General features: G+C 36.2%; 1 protein-coding gene across 1 annotated transcript in view; it reads left to right on the forward strand.

The window, feature by feature from the left end:
- The window catches only part of DNAH17 (dynein axonemal heavy chain 17), a 233,897-nt gene that overhangs the window by 78,081 nt on the left and 130,613 nt on the right, over positions 1-25,203 (forward strand). The window contains exons 25-30 of the mRNA XM_044675175.1: positions 13,448-13,696; positions 14,790-14,912; positions 15,904-16,251; positions 17,494-17,585; positions 18,620-18,746; positions 20,271-20,423. Coding sequence (XP_044531110.1) covers positions 13,448-13,696; positions 14,790-14,912; positions 15,904-16,251; positions 17,494-17,585; positions 18,620-18,746; positions 20,271-20,423 — 1,092 coding nt within the window. The remainder of the gene's footprint in view (positions 1-13,447; positions 13,697-14,789; positions 14,913-15,903; positions 16,252-17,493; positions 17,586-18,619; positions 18,747-20,270; positions 20,424-25,203) is intronic.

The raw sequence follows: 25,203 nt of genomic DNA on the forward strand, positions 1-25,203 counted from the left end.
AATGTCCCAATTTTGCCACATCCCCTCCAACATTCATTACTCTCCCCTTCTTTCATTTTAGCCAATCTGCTAGGTGTGAGGTGATACCTCAGAGTTGTTTTGATTTGCATTTCTCTAATTATTAGAGATTTGGAACACTTTCTCATGTGCTTATTGATTCTTTTGATTTCTTTACCGGAAAATTGCCTATTCATGTCTCTTGCCCATTTATCAATTTCCAAGCTCTTTTCTTTTTTTTTTTTTTTTTTTTATGTTAAACCCTTAACTTCTGTGTATTGACTTATAGGTGGAAGAGTGGTAAGGGTAGGCAATGGGGGTCAAGTGACTTGCCCAGGGTCACACAGCTGGGAAGTGTCTGAGGCCGGATTTGAACCTAGGACCTCCCGTCTCTAGGCCTGGCTCTCAATCCACTGAGCTACCCAGCTGCCCCTTTCCAAGCTCTTTTTGATGAACTTAACTGAGAATCAGAAGGTTTGCTTTCTGATTCTCAGTTGATTGTCAACCTCCAGGCATTATAATAGAGGCTTGCCTTTGCTTTGGACTGATACTTTCTGCAGAAATGCTCTTTCTCTCCTTGACTTATGGGGTTAAGTTTCAGTTCAGTCATTTTTTATCTATTAAATTATTTTGGGAATCTTATGTAAATGAATAACTAGGGACTAAAAGATGAATGTTAATGATGCCCTAGAGGGACAATTGGACCCTTGTAGGAATTAAAATGAATGAAATACTCCAGATAATTTTAAATTAAAGGATTTAATAACAAAAATGAGAGGGAAAGGGATTCCTTCAGTTAAGTGAGCAGAGCACAGAGCCAGAGACACACACCTGCCACACTTTAATCAAGGCAAAGCTCAAGCTCTCCAAAAAAATCCCCATAGCATGGGTCTCAGCCAAATTTATCTCCCCATCCTCTATACATCAAATGAGGGCATACGTAAAAGGATGCTGGGAAAATGTAGCTCAGGTGTGGCAAATTTTCCACCTGCACATTCCCCACTGTGGATCCTTTGGAAGACCAGTCTCTCCAATGGATCATTTTAAACATAATTTAAATAAGGTACATGCAATATTTATTTTTTAAATTTTTAAAATTTTTGTTTTAAACCCTTAACTTCTGTGTATTGACTTATAGGTGGAAGATTGTTTTCCTTTAAAGACACATGCAGCAGTTCACCTCAACTCATCAATATCTATTTCAGGCCATTTGGGGCAATGTGTTTTAAAATAATCTTGGACTACTTTGCAACAATTGTTGACAAAGTGTCATTTTATATGTCTAATGTCTCTTTCTACAGAAATATCAAGGTTTAGGTACCAACCTCCCAGCTCAATAAGCCTATCCATAAATTGGGAGAGTGTCTCATCATTGGATTGTTTAAAGCAGTGATGACAAACCTATGACATGTGTGTCAGCACTGACACGCATAGCCATTTTTGATGACATGTGGCCACATAAAGAAGTATGGGGCTGTATGTCAAAGATGAAACATTTGCTGTAGTGTAGTGTAGACACTCTGTGCACAATTCTACTTATATTAATTTATCTATTTTGGTTTATTAAATATAGTTATATATTATAATTATATGTTTTTATTATTTAAACTATAAATATAGCAAAATTATTGGTTTTTTCTCAAAGTGACACACCACCCAAGTTATGCTCGGTTTTTTTTGTGCATTTTGACACACCAAGCTCAAAAGGTTGCCCATCACTGGCTTAAGGCATTCAAATTTAGTCCATGCATTGAGCCTTTTGGAGCATTCTCACATTGCTCTTAGAATGGTTTCCCTAGCTCAATGTAGTTCCATGTATTCATCATTATCATTATAGTTCCAGTGAGGATCCACAGGTGGCCAGTGTACTGCATTGTGCCCTCAAGCTTTATTGATTTGAGAGATTATCTTATCCCTCTCATGTTCTGTTAAAAACACATGGAGTAATTGTCCAACATCTTTACAAGATGGATCAAAATGAAAGATCAGCCATCTTGTTTGTTACCAGGATAGGTTCATCTTAAGAACTAGGAACAAATTCTTTTATATCCTGGGGTGTGAAAGACCTATGTTGTTTTACTTTTAACACCTACTTTAACACCTCCCCAGTTTGTAGTACTGTGGGCACTTCCCTTAAGGGGAAAAGGCCTTCATTGGAATTGGTCAGTGGTCATAGTTTCATAGGAGGTGTCTCAGGTAGTATAAGTAGGAACTTTTATGGTAGGAGGATGAGGTTTTCTTGGGGCTAGGGTTGGTTGTGGGGTGGGAGAAGGGACAGGGCAGGATGGGACATCAGGAGAAGGAACAGGGGATAGAAGGTTAGCTAGCAGTTGCTCAATATGAGAGAGGAGGTTTTTCATCTGAGACATAAGAGAGGGGTCTTCCATGTTTATTTCAGTATCAATTTCTTTGGGTAGTTCAGGAATAGGATTGGAAAATTCGCATATATCTTGGATAGAATCATCTATTGTCATCGGACCATTTAAGGAGTGCTTAAAATTGTCCAATTGATTTTGAATGTCAGCTTAGATTTTAGCTTGCATTTTTTGTATGATAAGTTTGTGTACCTTAATATTTAGGAATTGATATAGAAAATTCTCTAGCAACAAAAGGAGGAGACACTCTGAGAACTTAAAAGTTCCCAATTGAACAAAAGTCAAAAAGGTTTCTTGTAAAGTAGCAATCATGATGCTTGGTGTTGTATTTTATAAAGGTCAGATTAAAGGAAAAGGAAAAGAAAATAATTTTAAATTTCAAGAATGGTTGATCTTATTTTATATGATGTTATATGATTTTACTGCTGCTCTCCAGTGGTAGAAAAGCAGCCACTACAGTTCAGTAAGAGGCAAAAACTCAATAATGGCCTTTAGTGGTGAAGAAGAGGCAAAGGGGTGGGGGGAAAGGGGGGCAGAATCCAGGTGGGAGTATGGAGAATCTGGCCACAAAGGCAGGGTTGAAGAGGTTTTTCTTAAAAACTTTTTTTATTTTATTTTTTAAAACATTTATTAATATTCATTTTTAACATGGTTACATGATTCATGCTCCTACTTTCTCCTTCACCCCTCGCACTCCCCCCACCCATGGCCGATGCACATTTCCACTGTTTTTAACATGTGTCATTGATCAAGACCTATTTCCAAATTGTTGATAGTTGCATTGGTGTGGTAGTTTTGAGCCTACATCCCCAATCATGTCCACCTCAACCCATGTGTTCAAGCAGTTGTTTTTCCTCTATGTTTTGAAGAGGTTTTTAAGGCAAGGATTTGGGGCTGGTTTTAGGGGCAAGGACACCTCTTAGCTGGAGTGGGAAAAGGTTTTAGCTAAAAGGAAATATAGGAAGCAAGCTGGGGTGGGTGAAAAAGGAGTTAGGAGGGAGGACCAGCTGCCCAGTAAGGGAAAAAGAGATCCCCCTCCTCTGGGCTGGGGTTTGGGGCAAGGAGTTTAAAGATTACCAGTAGCAACAATAGCAAGTAGCAGCAACAGCAGCAGCAGAAAGAGTTAAGCAGGAACAGCCTCTGCGAGGGAGAGACCTAGCTGCCTGGCTCTCCTGGTAGGCAGGTGTAGGCAATGAGTCTGAGAAAGCTCTGAAGGGTTTCCTGGAGGGAGGAGGGAGAAGGAAGAAAGGAGAAGGAAGAAGGAAAAACACAGCAGGAGAAGAAATTCTGTCCCTTCATGGTCGCCAAAAATTTGTAGGAGTAAAAATGAATTAAACACTCCAGATAATTTTAAATTAAAGGATTTAATAAAAAAAGAGAGAAAGTTAAGTGAGCAGAGGACAGAGCCAGAGACACACACCTGCCACACTTTAACTAAAGCAAAGCTCAAGCTCCCCCCCAAAAAGCCCCGCAGCATTTGGGTCTCAGCCAAATTTATTTCCCCAGTCTCTGTACGTCAAATAAGGACATACTTAAAGGGATGCTGGGAAAATGTAGCTCAGCTGTGGCAAATTTTCTACCTGCACACCCTCTATGTTATATCTCTCCAGTTTTAGAGTTTGAGGTATGAATTTTTTGCTTTTTTTCTCTCATCATTGCTCAACTATTTGCATTTAGAAGTTCTGGACAAGTTTCCTAACATTAAGAAAGTGCTACTAGGTCCACAGGGACTAGTGAATTTGCACTTACTTCCTTCTCTAAGGAGCCTCTCTGCTCTGCATCCACACAGACAATCCAGACTTGGTTCCGACAAGGAGGAATCAGATTTGTAGTGAAAGGAAAACTTGCCTGGGGTCACATCATTTCCAAGTTGGATTTGAACTCAGATCTTTCTCACTCTCCACCTGGTCCTTTATCTACTGCACCACCTCACTGCCCCAAATGATACCCTGCAAGCTTGGGGGGAACAAAGCCAAGATGGTGGATTAATAGTAGCAAAAGTCTGAACCAAAGTCTGAACCATTCTGACAATTCTTCCAAATGATACCCTGTTTTCCCATCATCTGAAAAAAAGGTGTTACATGAGCTAAAATGGCTTTATGCACTACTATGATACTCCAAGTATCTTATGGAATGTCCATTAAATCCTTGTAAAGCCTACATCCCTGTCACATTTCAAAGAACTTTGTACAGACCTAATTTTGCAACTTATCTCACAAGAGATGTCTATAATCATGTGCAAGGTCCTTAGTACCTAGCATAGATACAATTAATTTTTGGAGAATGAGTCAATATTAAATAAATGGGGCAAATTAGTCTAGGCCCCAGAAATCCAACATGCAACTTGCTGAGTGAAACATAAGGAAAAACAAGAGATTCAGGTTGTTTTACTTTGTTAAGTTAATAATTAGATAGGCATTAGTATTCCTTCCTCTCCATGTCTGATTGTATATGATGATTGTACATAGCTTTCCATAAATTTACAGAAAAGAACATATTCAAATGTACTTTGAATATCTCTGAGTGTCAATGGAGTCTGCCTACCTTTTGTTTTTCATTTTTGCTACAATTTTTGCTCCTAGCCCTTCTTTTTCTCATCACACATGTGGGCAACTCTGTCTTTTATATCACTTCTCATGCAGAAGTTATCTAAGTCCAATCTCACTAGTGTGGCTGAAGATTTTTGGGTTGGGACAAGGTGTGAGCCATTGGGTCAGCACAATATGATGCCAATAATTCAAAATAGCACAAGGAACATGAGGCTGCATAAAAGGTCAATATTATAGGATGGGAGATGACATCAGACACTAATTTCACTGACATTCCTGACTTTCCTACTTCTATCTCAGTCTCAGACACTTAACATTTGGGTATTACTGAAGAGCCCCAGCCTTCTAATCTAGCATGGCTTTTCATGTCATCTTGTCACCCACTTAAGCTTATAGAGAAGTCTTGTGTGATCTTTTAATTTTTCTTCTGCCAAATTTTCTTCTACTTTATTATTTTTATGTTCCAAATATTTCAAGCTTGCCTTCATCCTTATTTGAAGATTTCACACAGGGAAATCACAGAGCTGACATCACAGCCAAATTTGCTGCCTGAAGAACTCCAGCATATGTCATGAATCTCTCAGTCATTAAGAATCTGATCTTACCAAAGCTTACAATGACTCTGAGGTTCAGGCATGGAAAGATAAATTTGAAGCGAAGGAAGTGAATGGTATATGGCTGTCAGACAAAGGAAAACCGATCTTACCAAAGCAGTTCTTTTACCATATTTGTAGTGGTAAAGGACACTTTGGCACCCAAGCATTGTTAGATACTGTAAAATGAAATTGGATTGCCCAGGGAATAACATCTGTTGCAAATAGAGTCTGTAGCAAATGTGCTATTTGTATGAAATTCAACCAAGGAGTATTTAAGAAGAAAGGGTTAAGTGGCAGACCCTTGGCTTATACTCCTTTTGAAAGTATACAAATAGATTATATACATATGCCTAAAGCTAGAAAGTATAAATACTGTCTAATTTTGGTAGACAGACTTACATGTTGGCCAGAAGCATTTCCTTCAAATAACAACACAATAGGATTTGTAGTGAAGGTGTTACTTAAGGAAATAATTCCTTGTTTTGGAGTTCCATGTTTTATTGACTCAGATTGTGGGAGCCACTTTTCAAAGGAAGTTTTAAAGAGCATTTATGAGAATTTGGGGATAAAAGCAAGTTTTCATACTCTTTATCATCCACAGAGCTCTGGACAGGTTGAGAAATTGAATATGGAGTTAAAGACCATGATTGGAAAACTGTTCAGAGATTCATTTGAAATGGCCAGAAATCCTTCCACTTGCACTTTTTTAATTGGCATACTAGACCTAGTGCAGATCTGCATATCTCTGCTTTTGAAATGTTATATGGCCATACTCCATTACAAGCCAAAATATGTAAACCAACTTATGTCTCTGTGCTGGGGGGAGATATCCAAATAGCTGCCTACATAACAGCATTACAAGACAGGCTAAAAGAGCTTCATGAGATGGGATTATTGCAACAAGCTGGGCCTTTAGACTTCTCTGCATAATATCAAACCAGGAGACTTAGTATTTATAAGAAACTTTGCCAAAACAACAGCTACACAGGAAAGATAGAATGGATCTTTTAGAGTAATTTTAATGACACCAATAGCTATAAAATTCTTAGAGAAAGAGCCTTGGATCCATTGTTCCCACATAAAACTCGTTAATGCTCACAGTCACAGTTACAGTCATAGTCATAGTCACAGTCACAATAGTTATGATAATGAAAGAGAAACAGAGACAGATTTAGGAGAAGGAGAAAGAGATGACAGAGAAAACAAGTACTTAGAAGACAGCTGAAAGATCACCAAGCAAATAAGACAACAGGCAGAGAGATCATAAGGGACATATCCAGTGGAAGAGGAGATAAAAGAAGCCCAGAGGAAAAGATTGAAAGCAATACTTAATAGCAGTAAGGAGGGAGCAGAAGGAAAACAGATAACTTGAGGATGACAGGATGGCAGAGACTGTAAGGAATTTATAAAAAAGAAGAGGATCAGATGAGGACTGGAAATGGGTATTGTAAGATAATTGCATCATATATCAAAGCAACCTGAACTATATTTTTCCTACCAAGAATATTTGGAGAGGCCATAGTCAGGAAGAGCTAGATAGGGGTTTTGGGGTAACAGGCAGTGAGAATAGCAGTAGGCAGCATCAAGACCAGAAGAAAGAACTGTGAGGGTCTTGTAGGATTGAAAGGAAGAGAAATTAGAAACCTAGATTTAGGGAACTTCCCTTGGCCCTCCTTCCTTTCCCTGTGTGAAAACCTTCAAAAATACTCTTTTGTTTACAAAGAAGTCATATTGCATTGTATCTCAGAATCAGGTCTGAGGCCTACTAGTCCAGCCTAAAAAGCCTGACACAGAGAATATCACTTTATCAATTTACCATCTATAAAGGTGAAATAACTCACTTATTTTAGTTTCCATTTCTCAGTTCATTCTCTAGAGGTGAACATTCATAAGTTATTTTTCAAATATTAAATTGGTAGCTGAATATAATGTTCTCTAGATTCTGATTATTTCACTCTTTATTATTTCATATAGTTCTTAACAAGTTTTTAAAAAGATAATTTGCTCATCATTTCTTATGGTGCAGTAGTATTCTGCCACAATTATATACCACAATTTGTTTAGTCATTCCCCAATAAATGGACATCCCCTCAATTTCTACTTCTTTGCCATAACAAAGAGAACCACTATAATTATTTTGGAACATATATGTTCTTTCCCTTTTCCCCTAATCTCCTTGGGAAATAAGACTCGGCAATGATATTGCTGGGTCTAAGAATATACATAGTTTTATATATCTCTTGGAATAATGCCAAATTGCTTTCCAAAACTGTTGAATCACTTCACAGTTCCACCACTGCAGTATTAGTGTCTCTATCTTTCTACATCCTCTCCAACATTTGTTATTTTTCCCTTTTGTCATTTTAGCCAATTTGATGTGTGTAATATAATACCTCATAATTGTTTTGATTTACATTTCCCTGATTAGTAGTGATTTAGAGCATTTTTTGTGTTCCTACATATGTCTTTGATTCTTCATCCAAAAACTATCTGTCCATATCTTTTGCCTATTTATCAAAAGGTAGGGATGGTTCTTATTCCCATAATTTGACAAAATTGTCTATATATTCCAATATGAAACCTACCTCTATCTGCTTTCCTTCTAAACTTGGCAACATTTGTTTTATTTGTACAAAAACTTTTCAGTTTAATGTACTCAAAATTATCCATTTTATATCTCACAATATTCTCCATCTTTTGTTGACTCACAAATTCCTCTCCTATCCATAAATCTGATAGGTAATATGTTCCCTATTCTTCTAATTTGCTTATGATATCTCCTTTTCTGTCTTTCCATTTTGTGAATGGTGTAAGATATTGGTCTGTACCTAGTTTCTGTCAAACTACTTCCCAGTTGTTCCAGCAATTTTTACCAAATAGTGATTTCATTCTTTTCATTCGTTAGAGAGATTCTTCAGCATGAATTCATTTTCCCCTAATGTGATAATTGTACTTTTGAAATTTGTGTTAAGTTCCAATTTCTAACATATTAGTCATTTGTTATTTGTTCTTTCATGAGTTTCATTTCTCTTTTGAACTATTTTAAAATTTCTTATTATTCATGATCCCTGCAAAGTACACAATATTTGGTTTTTATCAGGTACCATTTAGTTTACTTTGTTTCATATTGTATTTGCTAAGAGAGTTATTCTCTTATAAGAAGAAGTTATCTTCTTTTGTTTTTAGGATCTTTCCTTTTGATTTGTCTGTGTTATACATTGGACCTTTATTCAGACTTTTCTCTTAATAATTTTAGAATTTCAACTTTGTTTTGTTTTCCTGTCACTTATTTTCTGGTCTCTTTTATTTTATTATATTATATTTTTTTTGTGAGTAGACTTCAAAAGCTGGGCTGCAAGGCTACCTCAGTCTCCTCAGATTTTGGTGTTTAGAGTTGGCCATCCTGGGTTCTGCTTAAGTAACCTCTCAGGGGACAGGACTATTCCCAGGTGGATTTCAGTTCTCTTCAGGCCAAATGAAGCTGTCCGTATTTCTTCCTTTCCTCTCCTGATTTCCCTCATGGTGAAACAGAATCTGAATCTTATGAGGTAGATGGACTAATGTTCAGGCAGGATCTTTATAGCTTTGGGGTCCTATCCTAAGTAAGACTCTACAAGTAAATTTTCTTGTGCTCTTGCTGGGGATATGTAGAGAATGGTGGAGAAGGAATGCTGACTAAGCACTTAAGTGCTTTAGAATTCTCTAGTGATAGGATTTTATAATTTTTCCCCAATAGAATTAGTTATAATTACTCTACATCTGATGCATTACAATATTTATGAGAGTTGGAGGGTTTTTGAAGAGGTTTAGAGGGAAGTGACTGATCTCATGACCTATAAACTTAATTTCATTCAGCTGGTGGGGGTGTTTCTACAAATGATAAAAGAGAATAGTCCTCTTTATGTCTCTACAAAAGTTCAATCCACTGAACCATTTAGCTGCCTCCTCTTTTTGTCCTTTAAAATACTGTGGATTCCCAGTTCTTTAGCCTCCTCAACTCTCATGATTTCCACCTCAACAAAGCAAAAAATAGTTCTATTTCCAATAAGTGATTTTCCTACAAGATCTTGGACTTTAAAATCATGGCAAGCTCCATGTCTGCTTCCATTTCACTTCTTTTTTAGGGGGAGGGGGGCCTTTCAATAAATTTTATTTATTTTAAATTTATTTATTTTTAAATATTTTTCCATGGTTACATGATTCATGTTCTCTCCCTCCCCTTTTCCCTCTCCCCTCCAGGAGCTGACAAGCAATTCCACTGGTTTATTCATGTATTATCACTCACAACCTATTTCCATATTTTTCATTTTTGTAACAGAATAATCTTTTAAAACCAAAACCCCAAATCACATACCTAGATAAACAAGTGATAAATCACATATGAATCATAAATCTTCTGCATTTCTACTCCCACAGTTTTTTTCTCTTGATGTGGATAGCATTCTTTCTCATAAGTCCCTTGGGATTGTCTTGGATCATTGCATTGCTGCTAGTAGCAAAGTCTATTACATTGGATCATTCCACAATGTTTCAGTTTCTGTGTACAATGTTCTCCTGGATCTGCTCATTTCACTCTGCATCAATTCATGGAGATCTTTCCAGTTCGTATAGAAATCAAGCAGTTCATCATTCCTTATAGCACAATAGTATTCCATCATCATCATATGCCACAATTTATTCAGCCATTCACCAATCGAGGGGCAATCCCTCATTTTCCAATTTTTTGCTACCACAAGGAACATGGCTATGAATTTTTTTGTACAACCACTTTTTATTACCTCTCTTGGGGTACAAATCTAGTAATGGTATTGCTGGATCAAAGGGCATGCATTCTTTTAAAGCCCTTTGGGCACAATTCCAAATTGCCTTCCAGAATAGTTGGATCAATTCACAACAACAGCAATGCATTAGTGTCCCAATTTTGCTATATCCTTTCCAACTTTTACTGTCATATTGGTCAATCTGTTAGGTGTGAGGTGGTACCTCAGAATCGTTTTGACTTGCATTTCTCTAATGAGGAGGGATTTAGAACACTTCATGTGGTTATTGATAGTTTTGAGTACTTCATCTGAAAACTGCCTATTCATATGCCTTGACCATTTTTTCAATTGGGGAATGACTTGATTTCTTGACATTTGACTTAGTTTCCTATAAATTTGAAAAATTAGACCTTTGTCAGAGATTTTTGTTATAAAATTTTTCCCTGGTTTGTTGTTTCCCTTCTAATTTTAGTTGCATTGGTTTTGTTTGTACGAAAACTTTAGAATTTAATATAATTGAAATTATTCATTTCACATCTTGTAAATTTCTCTCTCTCTTGCTTGGTTTTAAAATCTTTGCTTTCCCAAAGATCTGTTCACTTAATTTTATGTTCACCTAATTTACTTATAATTTCCCTCTTTATATTTAAGCCATTTACTCATTTTTAATTTATCTTCATATAAGGTATGAGATTTTGATCTAAACCTAATTTTCCCCGTATTGTTTTCCAATTTTCCTAGCAGTTTATATAATTGTCCCAAAAACTGGGATCCATTTCCCATCTAAACATTCCCTCCTCAGAACTTTTTTTTTTAGAATTCTCCTCCTTCAAGGGTTAGTTCAATGCCACTTCCTTGGTAAAGCCATCCAGATGCTCTTTTCTCATTTCTCAAATTTCTTTGAAGTGCTTCAATTCCTAGGTTAGGTTTGAGATTTCAAAGAACAAAATAAAAATATTGTGAACCTAAGGGTTTATTGAGTAAGGCATGTGGACATATGTGCTCATGGAGCAAAGATATAAGAAAATGTGCCTTCTTAGTTATATCTCACTGCCATCACTGCCATCTGTTTGGGTCCCTGTTTTAAACTAATACAGAGAAATGAAGCTGTACCCATTATTGTTCTTAGAAGGTTAGTTCTATCCAAACAATAATATGCTGACCACTGGGGGTGACCCACACCTGACAAGGGGATATGAGATTTTATGATAAGGTATATAAATAAAGTTATTGCTTCCTACATTTACAATAAACTATGAAAAAAAGAAAAGGCTAAACATGGGAACACAGGGTTAAGTAATTTGCCCAGAGTCACACAGCTAGTAAGTGTCTGAAGTCAGATTTGAACTCACAAAGGTGAACCTTCCTGACTTTTATCCTGATATTTAATCCATTGCACCAAATAGTTGTCCATATATATAAAATAAATGCTTAAGAATTATTTTAATTCAATTGATTTTAATTGAATTGAAATATATTTTTAAAATATAAACCACCACCAAAGATAGGCAAATGTCACTATTGTTAAGAAATAATTACACTCTTGAAAGGAGGAAACAGATTCAGTCTCCCTCACAGGTGGGATAAGTGGCTTACACTTAAATTTTTGCTAGCCTCTCAAACCAGGGAGATATCACCTTGTTTGGTGACTGGATTGAGACTTACAAAGCCTGGCTGAAGAAGAGAAAAGAGATTGTGTGTAAAAAAGCAAGCATCAGAGAGAGGGGAAATAAAACCCCCTTGCCTAGTGGGATATCTAGTAAAGTTCAAAGCAGTTTTAACACTGGCAGACTGAGGCTAGCCACTAGGAAGCCTTTCTTTGGGTAGATGTATAAAAACTGACCCATATGGTAGTAGCCTTGTTGTTCTATGACATGGGAAATTCTGGTCAGGATATTTGCACTGCAGGGAATGGATGGAACTAGAATTGTCTCTATCTAACTCCTTTCCTTTCTACTAACTTATTCATTGACGCGTTGGTTTGCAATTGGTTATGCCTTTATGACCTAATTTAGGCTTTCTTGATCTGGTGTCCAGAAATAGATTTAGGGCTTCCATGAACTTAGATGAAAAAAAATTACATTTTCATTTTCACGAACTGAAATTTAGCATTTCCTTCAAGTATGTCAAAGTATTATTCTGAGAATGGCTTCATCATCTACCAAAGAAGACCATGATGTGAAAAAGGTTAAGAACCTTTGAGTTAATGCTCTTTTTGTGGTGGCAAAGAATTGGAAACTAAAGGGATGTCCCTCAATTGGGAAATGGCTGAATTGTGATATATGATAGTGATGGAATACTATTGTGCTTTAAGGAATGACACAGGATGATTTCAGAAAGAGCTGGAAAGATCTATGTGAACTGATAAAGAAGTAGGACATTATCATACACAGTAACTGAAACATTTTGGAATGATCAAATGTGATAGACTTGGCTATTAATAGCAATACAATGATCCAGAATAATTCTGAGAACTTAATCCACCTCCAGAGAAAGAAATGCTGGAATAGAAATGCAGACAAAAACCATATGATTTCTCACTTGTTTATTTGGTTGTATATTTTGGGGTTTTGGTTCTGTAAGATTATTTGCTTACAAAAATGAATAATATAACCCAGATTGAATTGCTTGTCAGCTCTGGGAGAAGGGAGAGAAGAAGGGACAAAATGGATCATATAATTTTGGAAAACTTTGTAGAAATTTGTTATTGAAATTAAAAAAGAGAAGTTTCGAGCTAAATTGTTTCCTTCATACAGATTTTTGTTCTTTGCCTTTATAAAAGTGTAGTCTACCTAGACCCATGTATTTATTTACTTTTTTTTTTTTCATTTTGAGTGAGGAGTGGTACATAGCTTTAGTGGCTTTAACTTTGTGAAAGAACAATAACGTGGGAAGTTCTTTCCTGGTTCCTGGTCCCTAACTAGGAACTCTAATCCTTGGTCCACTATTAGAGAATCTCTCTCTAGCTGGTGACAAATATAGTGAGCCATTAATCTCATATTTCTTTTAATGTTGTAAGTTCCCAAACACAGCATTTTAAAGGGGAAATTTTAGGCCATTCTCCTCTCTAGATGAAAAGAGCCTAACTATTTTTTTTAAACAAACATGTTTGTTTCCCTTGAAATTTTCTGTAGAAAAGGTGTGATGTGAAATGGGCATTTTCATTTTAGGTGAATGCCAGCATTGATGACTGGAAGACAACCAAGTGGAAAGATATTAATGTTGAACAAATGGACTTTGACTGTAAGAAGTTTGCTAAAGATGTAAGAAGTTTAGACAAAGAAATGAAAACCTGGGATGCCTTTGTGGGGCTGGATAATACTGTGAAAAACATGATCACATCCCTCCGAGCTGTGAGTGAGCTGCAGAATCCAGCCATCAGAGACCGCCACTGGCAGCAGCTCATGCAGGCAACACAGGTACCTCTTGAAACTTAGACTGAGAATAGTCAATGATAGCCATTCTTTTGACTGTATTTTCAATTGTCATGTCATTTGTGTCTATTAACATAATGTCTATTATAAACACATTAATAAAACTCTAATAGTTTTTATTCACTATCAGAGACAAAAGTAGGATCCATAATCCTAGTCTTAGATACAAGCCAATCAATCAATTTAAAAATATTTATTAAGCACCTACTATATGCCAGGCACTGTGGTAACCACTGGAGACACAAAAAGATAAATAAGACAGTTCCTGCCCTCAAGGAGCTTGCACTCTAATGGGGGAGACAAAACAAATATATTTAAGGCAATATTTAATTTAAGGTATATACAGAATAAATGGGAAATAACAGAGGTAGGGTAGTAGAATTAAGAGGCTGATTATACAGTTATTCCTCAGACATGCCAATTAACTTTGAAAAAGAAAAACTATTCCATAGCACTAGGCTGAACCCCTGGGCACTGATAATTGTCTTGTAAATATGTGCTACTGGTTACCATGGAGAGTATAATATTTTCCAGTCGGTAAATAATAATTCTAATCATCAATAACTTTATCTTAGTGCTTAGCATTTTTCCTGGAATATAGTAGATGCTATATAAATGCTAGCTATTTATAATTATTATTCTCATATATGAATGGGATAATATAGATCACATTTACCAAAATTCAATCTGATTATAATCATCATCAACTAATAATAATAACTAGTATTTATATAGTGCATACAGTTTTCCAAATGATTGACAAACATCTAATTTTAACCTCATTAAACCATGGAAGGTAGATGCTATTATTATCCTCATTTTACAAATAAGAACATCAAGATAGACAGAGGTTAACTGATTTGCCCAGGATCATACAGCTTGTAAGTGTCTAAGGCTAGATTTGAATTCAGATCTTCTAGACTAATCCATTACAAAGAAATATAAGCATGGTTTGCACCATTAAGAGGTTAACAATTTAATGAATTAATTTTTTCTTTAGAATGTAGATTTAATAGAATAATAAATGTCCTTGGAAATGATGAATATTAATAACCTTGGAAATGACATTTGGACCTAGGTGAAATTTGAAATGTCCGATCAAACTACGTTGGCAGATTTACTACAGTTGAATCTTCATGAATATGAAGATGAGGTTCGTGGTATTGTAGACAAGGCCGTGAAAGAGTCTGGAATGGAAAAGGTATGATTCAACAGTGAAATTAGGACCATAGCTTTAAAACTAATAAGGTACCTTAGAGGTCATCAATTTTATGGATGAGAAAACTGAGGTGACTTGCCCAAATTTCATGTAGGTAATAAGATTCTGAGGTGGGAGTTGATCCTTAATGATCTGACTCCAAATGAAACCCTCTTTCCACTGTATCAAACTCTTTCCTTAAAATCAGATTATCCCAAAAGCTGCACTGGAAATCAGTGTTACTTCATCAGTTGCTCAGTGTTCACATATTGTATCAATAAGCTGAAGTTTGAACTGTACCTCATTTGTGTCATCCAATTAGAGAACCACTTCAGAAACCTCATCAGCAGTTACAACTGGCAGAATTTCTTTTCTTTTTTTATTAATATTCTTGTTTTTTACATCACTATGGTTTTCTAGCATCCCACATAATAATATTTTAAAGACAAAAAGGAGCAAAAATTCAGCATACCTGATCGATACATTGAAAAAGTCTGAAAATATGTGTAATGTGCAATACTCGTGAATTTCCTATCTCTGTAGAAGAAGAATTTATTTTTAAGCTACAAGGACTAGCTCGCTTAAAAGAGATATATTCCTGGAAAGTATGCAAATTGAATTTTTAAGTAGACTGAATCCTGTTTTCCCTATTTGACTTGCATTATGACTTCAAAAATACTTCATTTTCATTTTTGTTCTTCGGATTACAGAGGTTCCTAATATTTCTCCTTAAAGCTATTTTGTCAAGTTGTCAGTAATATGTTAAAATACATTTAAAGATATTGGGAAAGTTCTTAATTAAAGGAAGCCTATGGTGACTCTTTTAATAAAATAAAGCCCTCTATAACTTGAATGATTACTCAGTTTGGATTTTCACATACTATTTTCCTAAGAGAAAGACAGAATGAATCCAGAGACCCTTGCAGTCATTCCAAAGCTTTATAATAAAAGGAACTAGATAAACTGATGCATATTTGTTTATATTAATTAAAAGGTATTGAGATCACTGGATAATACCTGGTCAGCTATGGAATTTGAACATGAACCTCACCCCAGAACTGGAACCATGATGCTGAAATCGGATGAAACGTTAATTGAAACCCTGGAAGACAACCAAGTACAACTTCAAGCCTTGCTGACATCCAAGTATCTTGCCCATTTTGTGAAAGAAGTGACAAGCTGGCAAAAAAAGTTATCAACAGCAGACTCTGTCATTTCCATTTGGTTTGAAGTGCAGCGAACGTGGAGCCATTTGGAGAGTATCTTCATTGGGTCTGAAGACATTCGATCTCAACTCCCAGAGGATTCTCAACGTTTTGATGAAATTGATCGAGATTTTAAAGTGAGCAAAAACAAGGCTGCTTGAGCCTGTTCAAAAAAATATTAACAATAAGATAGCCAACATAGGGAAAGGATGAGTAGTAGGAACAAGATGGAAGTGACAGAACTAAAATTAGGGGTAACTAAGGGGGAAAAAAATCTTACTAACAATTAGTATTATCCCGAAGTGGAATGAGCTGCCTCAGTAGGTTATGGGTGCCCCATTATTGGAGAGCTTCAACAAAGCCTGGATGACTATTTATTGGATATGATGTAGAAGGGATTCTTATTCAGGTATGGTTCCTCTGAAAACTCCTCTGTGTTCCTTTCCAACTCTTAATGATCTTTGAAAATCCTCTCATAGAGGATGTGGGTTCTAGTCCTGTGTCTACTACTTACATTCTGTGTGACCTTGGATAAGTCACATTTAAGAACCCTAGGCAAAGTTTGAAAATTGTTTCATCAATGCTCCTTTTCATTTAAGTCATTGCCAATACATATAATAATTTAACCACAAAGTAAATACCCACTGTGCAGAGCAAAATGTTCTAATGTCAAAACAATATTAAAAAATGAGAAGCAGTGTGGCGTGATGGCTAGAGACTCAGCACTTTTGGTTTGAGTCCTGCTTTTGAGTCCTGCTTTCAACACATACTGACTGACTCTAATCAAGTCACAGCCTCTCTCTACTCCCAGACGACTCCACGCAACTCTTAAGTTGCAAAATAGTTGCTGATGTGAATTAGTAAAAGGGAGTTTTCTTTCTGGGAAGGAATGAAATCACAAGTCTGGACAAAAATATTTTAAAATATTCCTCTTTGTATCCACTATGTAATGTATTGCATTCCAAGTCCTTCCCTACCCCAACTCCAAAGGCTCTGTATTCCCTAGATCAAGTCATAAGTCAAAAAATCTTTTCCTTGTCCTGAGAAGTAAGTGGCTTTAGAATGGCTTCTGCATCTTTATCCAGTGGTGGAATGACCTTCTCCTCCTGGACAATGCCATTTTGATTTTGTAAAGGGTTGGTTCATTGGCTAGAAAGTCAGACCTGGAGATAAGAGGTCCTGGGTTCAAATATGGCCCAGGGCAAGTCACTTAAACCCAGTTGTCTAAGCCTTATTACTCTTCTGCCTTGGAACTGGTACTTAGTATCAATTCTAAGAAGGTAAGGGTTTTTTATTTTTGGAAAAAAAAATGATTCTTGTCTTGACTCTGGAAGAAACCATGGCTCCTAATTCACCAAATGAGTATCTTTTCTCCACAGGAGGTGATGGCGGATGCTGTAACAACACCCAATGTTGTTGAAGCAACTAATAAACCAGGCCTTTTTAAGAAACTTGAGACTCTGCAAAAAAGGTGAATATTATTAAGGACCTTTTCTGAGGGAGGCATTCAACAAACATCAAAAATATAAGGAGAATGCAAGTTAGCTAGTTGTGTAATGACCCAATTCTCTAACAATCATTTGGCAAAATCATTAATAACTTCAATTCCTTTAGCTCCAAATATCAATAAATTCAGTCTCTTTAGTTCCAGTTGATTTTCAGTTTATTGCTATTCTTGCATTTTTCCTGCTCCTTGAAAGCAGGGATAATTTCTTTTTTGTTTCTTCATTCTCCTTAATGCCTTCATCCCATTGAATTGATCCAATTTATCCTGTGTGTGTGTATATATATATGTATATATATATACACACACATACATATAACTTGACTGTGCATAATTGTTTGCATGTTGTCTCCACCCCCAGATCCTGTTAGAGAGCAGAGATTGTTTTTTGCCTTTCTTTGTGTGTTCAGGGATTAGCATAGTGCCCCAATACACATTAGGTTCTCTTTTGACTTGACTTTGAGGAGCATCCCCCAGTGCCTAACAAACAGACAGAACTAGGAGGCAAATAATATAGATTGATTTTAATTGATTACAAAAATTTTAATTGAATTACAAAAATATTCACCATATAGTTCATTTCAGCTTTTTCAGACTTTTCCATTTAATACTGATATTTAACAATATGCCTTCTTACCGTCCAAGTCTGCTTCCATGAAGCTATGTGTGCAGAGGTAAATGCACTAATGGAACCTACTCTAGGCTCTCTTAGGCAATCTGGCATTGTGAATATAGAACTATGACTGAGGCAAGCTAGGTAGATCAACAGTTTGAAAGCCACACCTGGAGGAGGTTCCAAGGCAGAAGAGCCATAAGGGTGAGGTAATTGAGGTTAACTGACTGGTCCAGTCAAATAACTAGGTAGTGTCTGAGGCCAGATTAGAATCCAGGAATATATTTGCAACTATGCGCCTCTGCAACTGTGTCCATTGTGATTTCTGGAAAAGAATAGAAAAATATGGATTACAATGTAATTAAGTTCTTTTCTTCTTTGCTTCTAGTTTGGCAATTTGTGAAAAAGCTTTGGCAGAATACTTAGAGACAAAAAGACTGGCTTTCCCCAGGTTCTACTTTGTCTCTTCTGCTGACCTGCTAGATATTTTATCCAATGGAAATGACCCAGTAGAGGTAGGTAGTCGAATAGTTTTACTCTTCAGGACCCTACTGTTTGAAGGTCAGACAGGTTACATTTCCCTCTCCAGTGTCATTTAGTACCTTTAAGAGGATCTGGGGCTGCCTAGGCTCTCTGCCATTGGCTTCTGCCCCCACCTTTGATATTTCCTCAGTTATGCACCCCTAGTTCGATTAACCCCTTAACATATTTGCTTTTAAAAAGGAATGTTTGTTTCAAAGGTATAGGAAGAATAAACATAAAAACATTCTCCCCAACCCCTGGGGGGAGCATAATCCTTCCTTATACCACCTCATACTCTAAGGGAGAAAAAGGTGATTAAGTTCACATTTTAGTTTAGTTCCCATAGAGCACAGTTTCAAGTCCCAAGTTCTACCTCAGACTTGAGTTCTGAGCACACTGGGTTTTTAGGACTTCCCTGAGAGGGCTGACTGACTATACAGCCTAGAATCCTGTCTCTTCCTTATTCCCAACATTTTAAAATATGACAATATCATACTCCTTTGACCAAGGAAGTCAGAGGCAAAAGTTAAAGTCCAAAATTTATACCAATATACTTGTAGTAGCACTTTTTTAGTAGCAAACAAACAAACAAAAACTCACTAGAAACAAATTGAATGCCAGAATGACTGAACAAATTGTGGAATGTTGATGTAATAGAATATTAACATAAAGTAGCAATGGAAAGAACACTGATTTTGGAGTCAGATGATCTGAATTCAAATACTCCCTCTGTCACTGCTCCTTTACTACTTATATGACCTTTGAAGGTAAGTTTAGGGTAAGTAATGTAAGTCATTTAACCTTTCTGGGACTCAAAAAATGAAAGAAATCAGTCTAAATGGTACTTGATGTCCCTTCCATCCCTCTATCTGTGATCTTACGGTACTATGATGCTAAAAAATGATGATGATGATAATAAGTATAATAATAATTCATTACATAATGCTTTAAAGTTTGCAAGTGCTCTACAATTATCTGATGTTATCCTTACAACACCCATTTAACAGTTGAGGAAACTGTGGCAAACCTCAGTGGCTGGCCCAGTGTCTGAGGCTAGATTTGAACTTAAGTTTTCCTGACTCCAGGTCCAAAACTCTCTCTGTGCCCCTTCTCTGCTTCTAAATAGGAGATATTCAGAGGAATTATATGTGAACTGAGGCAAAAAGAAAAAAGCAAAACCAAGAGAATAACATATATAATATAAATAAATTAAAAATGAAATTGATGTAAATAAAATGAAAAGGCAAATGAATACAGATTAATTGCCATGTTTATTCTTAGGCCCTTAGAACAGATGATAAAGCTTACTTCCATCTCAAAAGAATGATGAGGGTCATAAGTGTGGAATGTAATGTTGTCAAATGCTTTGTTATTTGGTAATGCTCCAGAGTTTTTCTTTGTTACAAGAGAGGGTTTAATGGATGGGGATGGATAGAGAAATGACATATAAAAATAATCACCAAAAATATCACTAAAACTTTAAAATAAAATTATGTGATTTGTTTTCTTTTACTTAGGTGGGTCGCCATTTGTCCAAACTCTTTGATAGTTTGTGTAAACTGAAATTCCAACTAGATGAGCAAGAGAAGCCTATGAAAATAGGCTTGGGAATGTTTAGCAAGGAAGATGAATATGTGGAATTTGATAGAGAATGTGACTTGTCAGGACAGGTAAGTTCACATAGTGAGAATGCTCAACATTCTGACATTAGACTTGTAAGTTAGAGATTGATATATGTGGGTCAGGGTGAAAACCACTATAGACTTTTTCTTCCTTTTAACATTACAATTTATTATTTTTTATATTATTTTTCAATTTTTAGTTCCAGATTCTTTCCCTCCTTCTCACCCTAAACCCTACTCACTGAATAGGAAAGCAATATGATGTCAATGATATATGTGAAATCATGCAAAATATATTTCCATGTTAGCCATATTTTCAAAAGAGAAAGAAAATATTATAATTCAACCTGCACTCAGAGTTCTCTCTCTGGAGATAGCTGGCATCTTTTTCCATTATGAGTCCTTTGGAATTGTCTTGATCGTTGTATTGATCAGAGTAGCCAAGTCTTTCACAATTATATTACATCTTTAAAAGATAGCTATTACTGTTCACAATGCTCTCCCAGTTCTTCTTACTTCACCCTTGTATCACTTCATATATGTATTACTATTTTTTCCCCAAAATTACTCCCCTTATAATTTTTAGTAGTGTAATAGTACTCCATCAAAATCACTTGCCACAACTTGTTCAGCTATTCCCCAACTGAAGGACATCACCTTTATTTCCAATTCTTTGCTCCACAAAAATACCTGGTATAAATATTTTTGTGTATTTAGGTCCTTTTCTTTGATCCCTTTGGGATACATACCTAGTAGTAGTATTTGTGAGTTTTATAGTCCTGTGGTCATAGTTCCAAATTGTACTTCAGAGTGGTTGAACCACTTTATTATTCCACCAGCACGTCACCATTTTCCTTCTTCCACTTCAGCATTTGTCATTTCTGATAGGTTTAATAAGGTACCTCAGGTTGTTTGAATTTGCCTTTCTCTAACCTATAGTGATTTTGAGGTTTTTTTTTAATATTACTGTAGATAGCTTTGATTTCTTCTTCTGAAAATTTCCTGCTATTAGCCTTTGAACAATTATCAATTGGGAATGGCTCTTATTTTTATATTTATATTTGTAAAGTTGACTCAGTACTATATTCAGTATCTACTCAGTATATACTTGAGAAAAGAAGCCTTTAACAGAGAAACTTGTAATAAAAATTTTTATGCTACCTTTTTCTCATCCAAAATTCCTTTATCTTTTGTCTCCATGTTACATCCTCATATTTTGTAAATAAGTTATTGTAACTCTGCCCTCTTTCTCTGTTCTCTCGCATTCACAGCTGGGAAATCTGGCTTTACTTAGGCTTTTACTTTTGTCTTTTTGCTCCTTTTACTTCAAGTGATTATTAATAAATCTTATAAAATATAATACTTGGAATTATTGTATCTTAATTTTTATGGTTAATAAATATATTAACATTTATTGTGACTATGAAGGGAGGGGCAGAATTATAAAAAAAATTTTTTGTGAATTGTGTTTTCTCTCCTGCCACTTATGGTGTTTTTCATTGGCCCTGCCTGCCTGCCCACTGCTTTTGTTTACGTGACTTAGTCTGGGGGTTCTTGCCATTTCTGCTGTCCATGAGCTACTGCAGTCAGTGCCCGATTGCTTGAGAGTTTGAGAGTCATTTAGAAGCACCTTTGTTTTTTCTATGAAGGGGGAAGTATAAATCCCTTTCTCCTACCCCAACATGGGTTTCAAGCTTGCACTATTTGCTTTTCAACAGGGGAACACAGTGTGGTGCAGCCCAATCCATGCTATCCACCCCACCCCCAACATTGTCTAGCTTCCCAGCCTGACTAACTGAGGAGGGCTTCCATGCTCCTAGATGTGGGGAAAGGGGACTGAGTTATCATGGGGCCATTGTTTTTACCTCTGTGTGGGGGAAGGGACAGAACTTTTCTCCCAAACATTCCTTGTGAGGCTTTTACTACTAGGCATTACATACTAGGGTAGCACCACCTACTGACAGGAAATAGAGATTGCAAGCATGACTCAATCTTAAGATTCAGATGGGAGGTTTATCTTATACCCCCTTGTCATTTTGGCCTGCCCAGTTTCTGCACCATATCCAATATTGGATTTCTTTACACTATGCCCAGTGCATGTATGAGGAACTCCAAAGGTATGACAATAGGAATCTAAATGGATGATAATACCAGGGAGGGAAAGGAACCTTAAAGAGATCTGAAAGTTTGTTGATGTTAGCTTTTTGAGTTTTGTTTCCCCTCCATAATAGTGAAGAAGTCTATTGGAATTGGAAAAAAGAAATTTCAGTCCTTTTTTTTTTTTCAGTCCTCAGTGCCTGTATCCTATTCATGCTTATTGCATTTGCTGATTGTTTTAAGATTTAATTTTGGTTTTAAGTTCATATATTAATCTAATCAATACTATTCTGTTACACTGAATCATTTTAAACTACTGTGTTTTGCTATTAGCTATATGTTCTATTACATGATCTTTATTTCTACCTTTCCCCTATGACTGTACTGAAGAACATATCATTGTAAAAATCCATAAACATCTTGCAAAACCATAGGTTCTTAGGGATGCTGAGTTCACATGTTGCTTATACAGCCTTTTGTTCCATTTTGCCTTTGTTAATTGTCATATAGATGATAAATGGATTCCATCAAACTGGTTACAACCTGTATACAAGCTTTGGAGAATTTAATGAGCTAAATATCTCAATTGATTTTAAAGGGTCTTCAAACATGATTTTTAGATATCTTGTAGCATCAATACCTCTGACTGATCATTTTGCCTGCCTCTGAGTCCTTTGTAATAAGAGGTAAGGGTCCATTTAGTAGCTGAAGAAAAGTGCAACAACACTGTTGTATTCCCCACCTCTGCATTTATTAAAAATGTAATGGATGAGACATCTGAAGTGATTTTCACTATTTTAGTCCTTGGCTCCATGTAAAAGGGTGGGATATATTGGAGATAGGTCTTTTATACTGTTACAGTCTCATACCAGAGGGAGGGAGTTTTCCCAAGATGCTTAGTTACCTTGAATTGGATTATAATCTCATCCAGGAGGTGGGAAGGTTTTCCTAGGGAGCATGTACCTCTGGGTGGTTCTCAAGAGGGAGCATTACCAGGTAACCTACTGGATTCTGGATGATTTTTATAGTTTTAACTCTTCAGCTTTCTCTACCTTTCCACCCGAATGAACTCTAGTTCTTGGTGACATTTTAGACCCCAAAAGGTTTTCATCAGCAGTACAGAGGTTTGTGTTTTTTCTAGGCTCCTCTGCCAAATTTTGGAATGATGGCAATAATAGACTTTGTTAAAAAATATCTTTGCCAAGGCTGAAAGATTGGCTAGATCTATAGAATTTGTGACAAGTATCCATGAGTTCATAGGTTTTTTAAATGTCATACAGTGTGGCTATATAGAGAATCATGTGAATCCTACATAATAGTGGGATTGTTTGCTATTGTCATTAACTGGGTTATTGTCAATTTGGGAAATTTTAATATTTCTTTGTGCTTTACCTATTGTACTACTGTTTTATAAAGCTGTTACTTTGTGAAAATATTTGCATTCACACTGTGGATCATGGCCAAGTTAAAAAGGAAATGGATCTCATTTTTGGGTGAGAAACCTTTGTAGTCTACCTCTCCTTGGCTAACACAGTGTGTCATTGATTATAAGCTATATATTTTTTATTTTTAAAACATTTTTTAATTTTTTTCCTGGTATGTGCAATATAGTATTTGAGTTTTATTTTTCTCTCCTTTTTTGTATTTGAAGTGCAGGCTACCAGTATTAAAAGGGTTTTTTTAAATTTTATTTTACACTAGGGTAAGTTTAAAATGTCCATTAGTCCCAAATGTAATTGCAACCCCCCCAAAAAAAGCTCTAGACTATAGAAATAATGCCATTGGTTATTTAAAAAATTATGGGTAGCTCAGTGGAGGTGAGAGTCAGGCCTAGAGACAGGAGGTCCTAGGTTCAAACCCGGCCTCAGCCACTTCCCAGCTGTGTGACCCTGGGCAAGTCACTTGACCCCCATTGTCCACCCTTACCAATCTTCCACCTATGAGACAATACACCGAAGTACAAGGGTTTAAAAAAAAATTATGGAACTTTGCTTAATGATTCTGTCTGATCCATCCATCATTCTCTTTTGTTTCCCTTTTATCCCCAAATTATTGTTTTCCTTTAAAAACTTTAATATTGTATGTACCTCTAGTTAAAGTTATAAGTTAGTTATGTTTCTATGATCCATTGGAGAAACTAGTCTCCCAAAGGATCACAGAGGGGAATGCATAATTAGAATGTTGTGCACTAAAGACTCCATCTCCCAGAATTCTTTTTCTCATCCCCAAATTCCTTTTTCTTTCATCCCCAAGTCGTGTCTTCATGTTTTGAAATTAAGTTGTGTGTAACTCTACCCTCTTTCTCTCTTCTCCCGCATTTGCAGCTGGGAAAGCTGGCTTTACACAGGCTTTTACTTTTGTCTTTTTATTCCTTTTACTTCAAGTGATTATTAATAAATCTTATAAAATATAATACTTGGAGTTATTGTATATTAATATTGTATATTTTAAGCTTACATTGGTCTGGAGCCCTTCCCCAAAATGGAGGTTCTGGGAAGAATGTTTTGTCTCTGTATATTAACTTTTAAAAGTAATTCATTTCATGGGGGCAGCTGGGTAGCTCAGTGGATTGAGAGCCAGGCCTAGAGACAGGAGGTCCTAGGTTCAAATCCGGCCTCAGACACTTCCCAGCTGTGTGACCCTGGGCAACTCACTTGACCCCCATTGCCTACCCTTACCAATCTTCCACCTATAAGTCAATTCACAGAAGTTAAGGGTTTTAAAAAAAAAG

This window comes from Gracilinanus agilis, chromosome 4 (genome assembly GCF_016433145.1).
Source record: "Gracilinanus agilis isolate LMUSP501 chromosome 4, AgileGrace, whole genome shotgun sequence".
Taxonomy (NCBI): Eukaryota; Metazoa; Chordata; class Mammalia; order Didelphimorphia; family Didelphidae; genus Gracilinanus; species Gracilinanus agilis.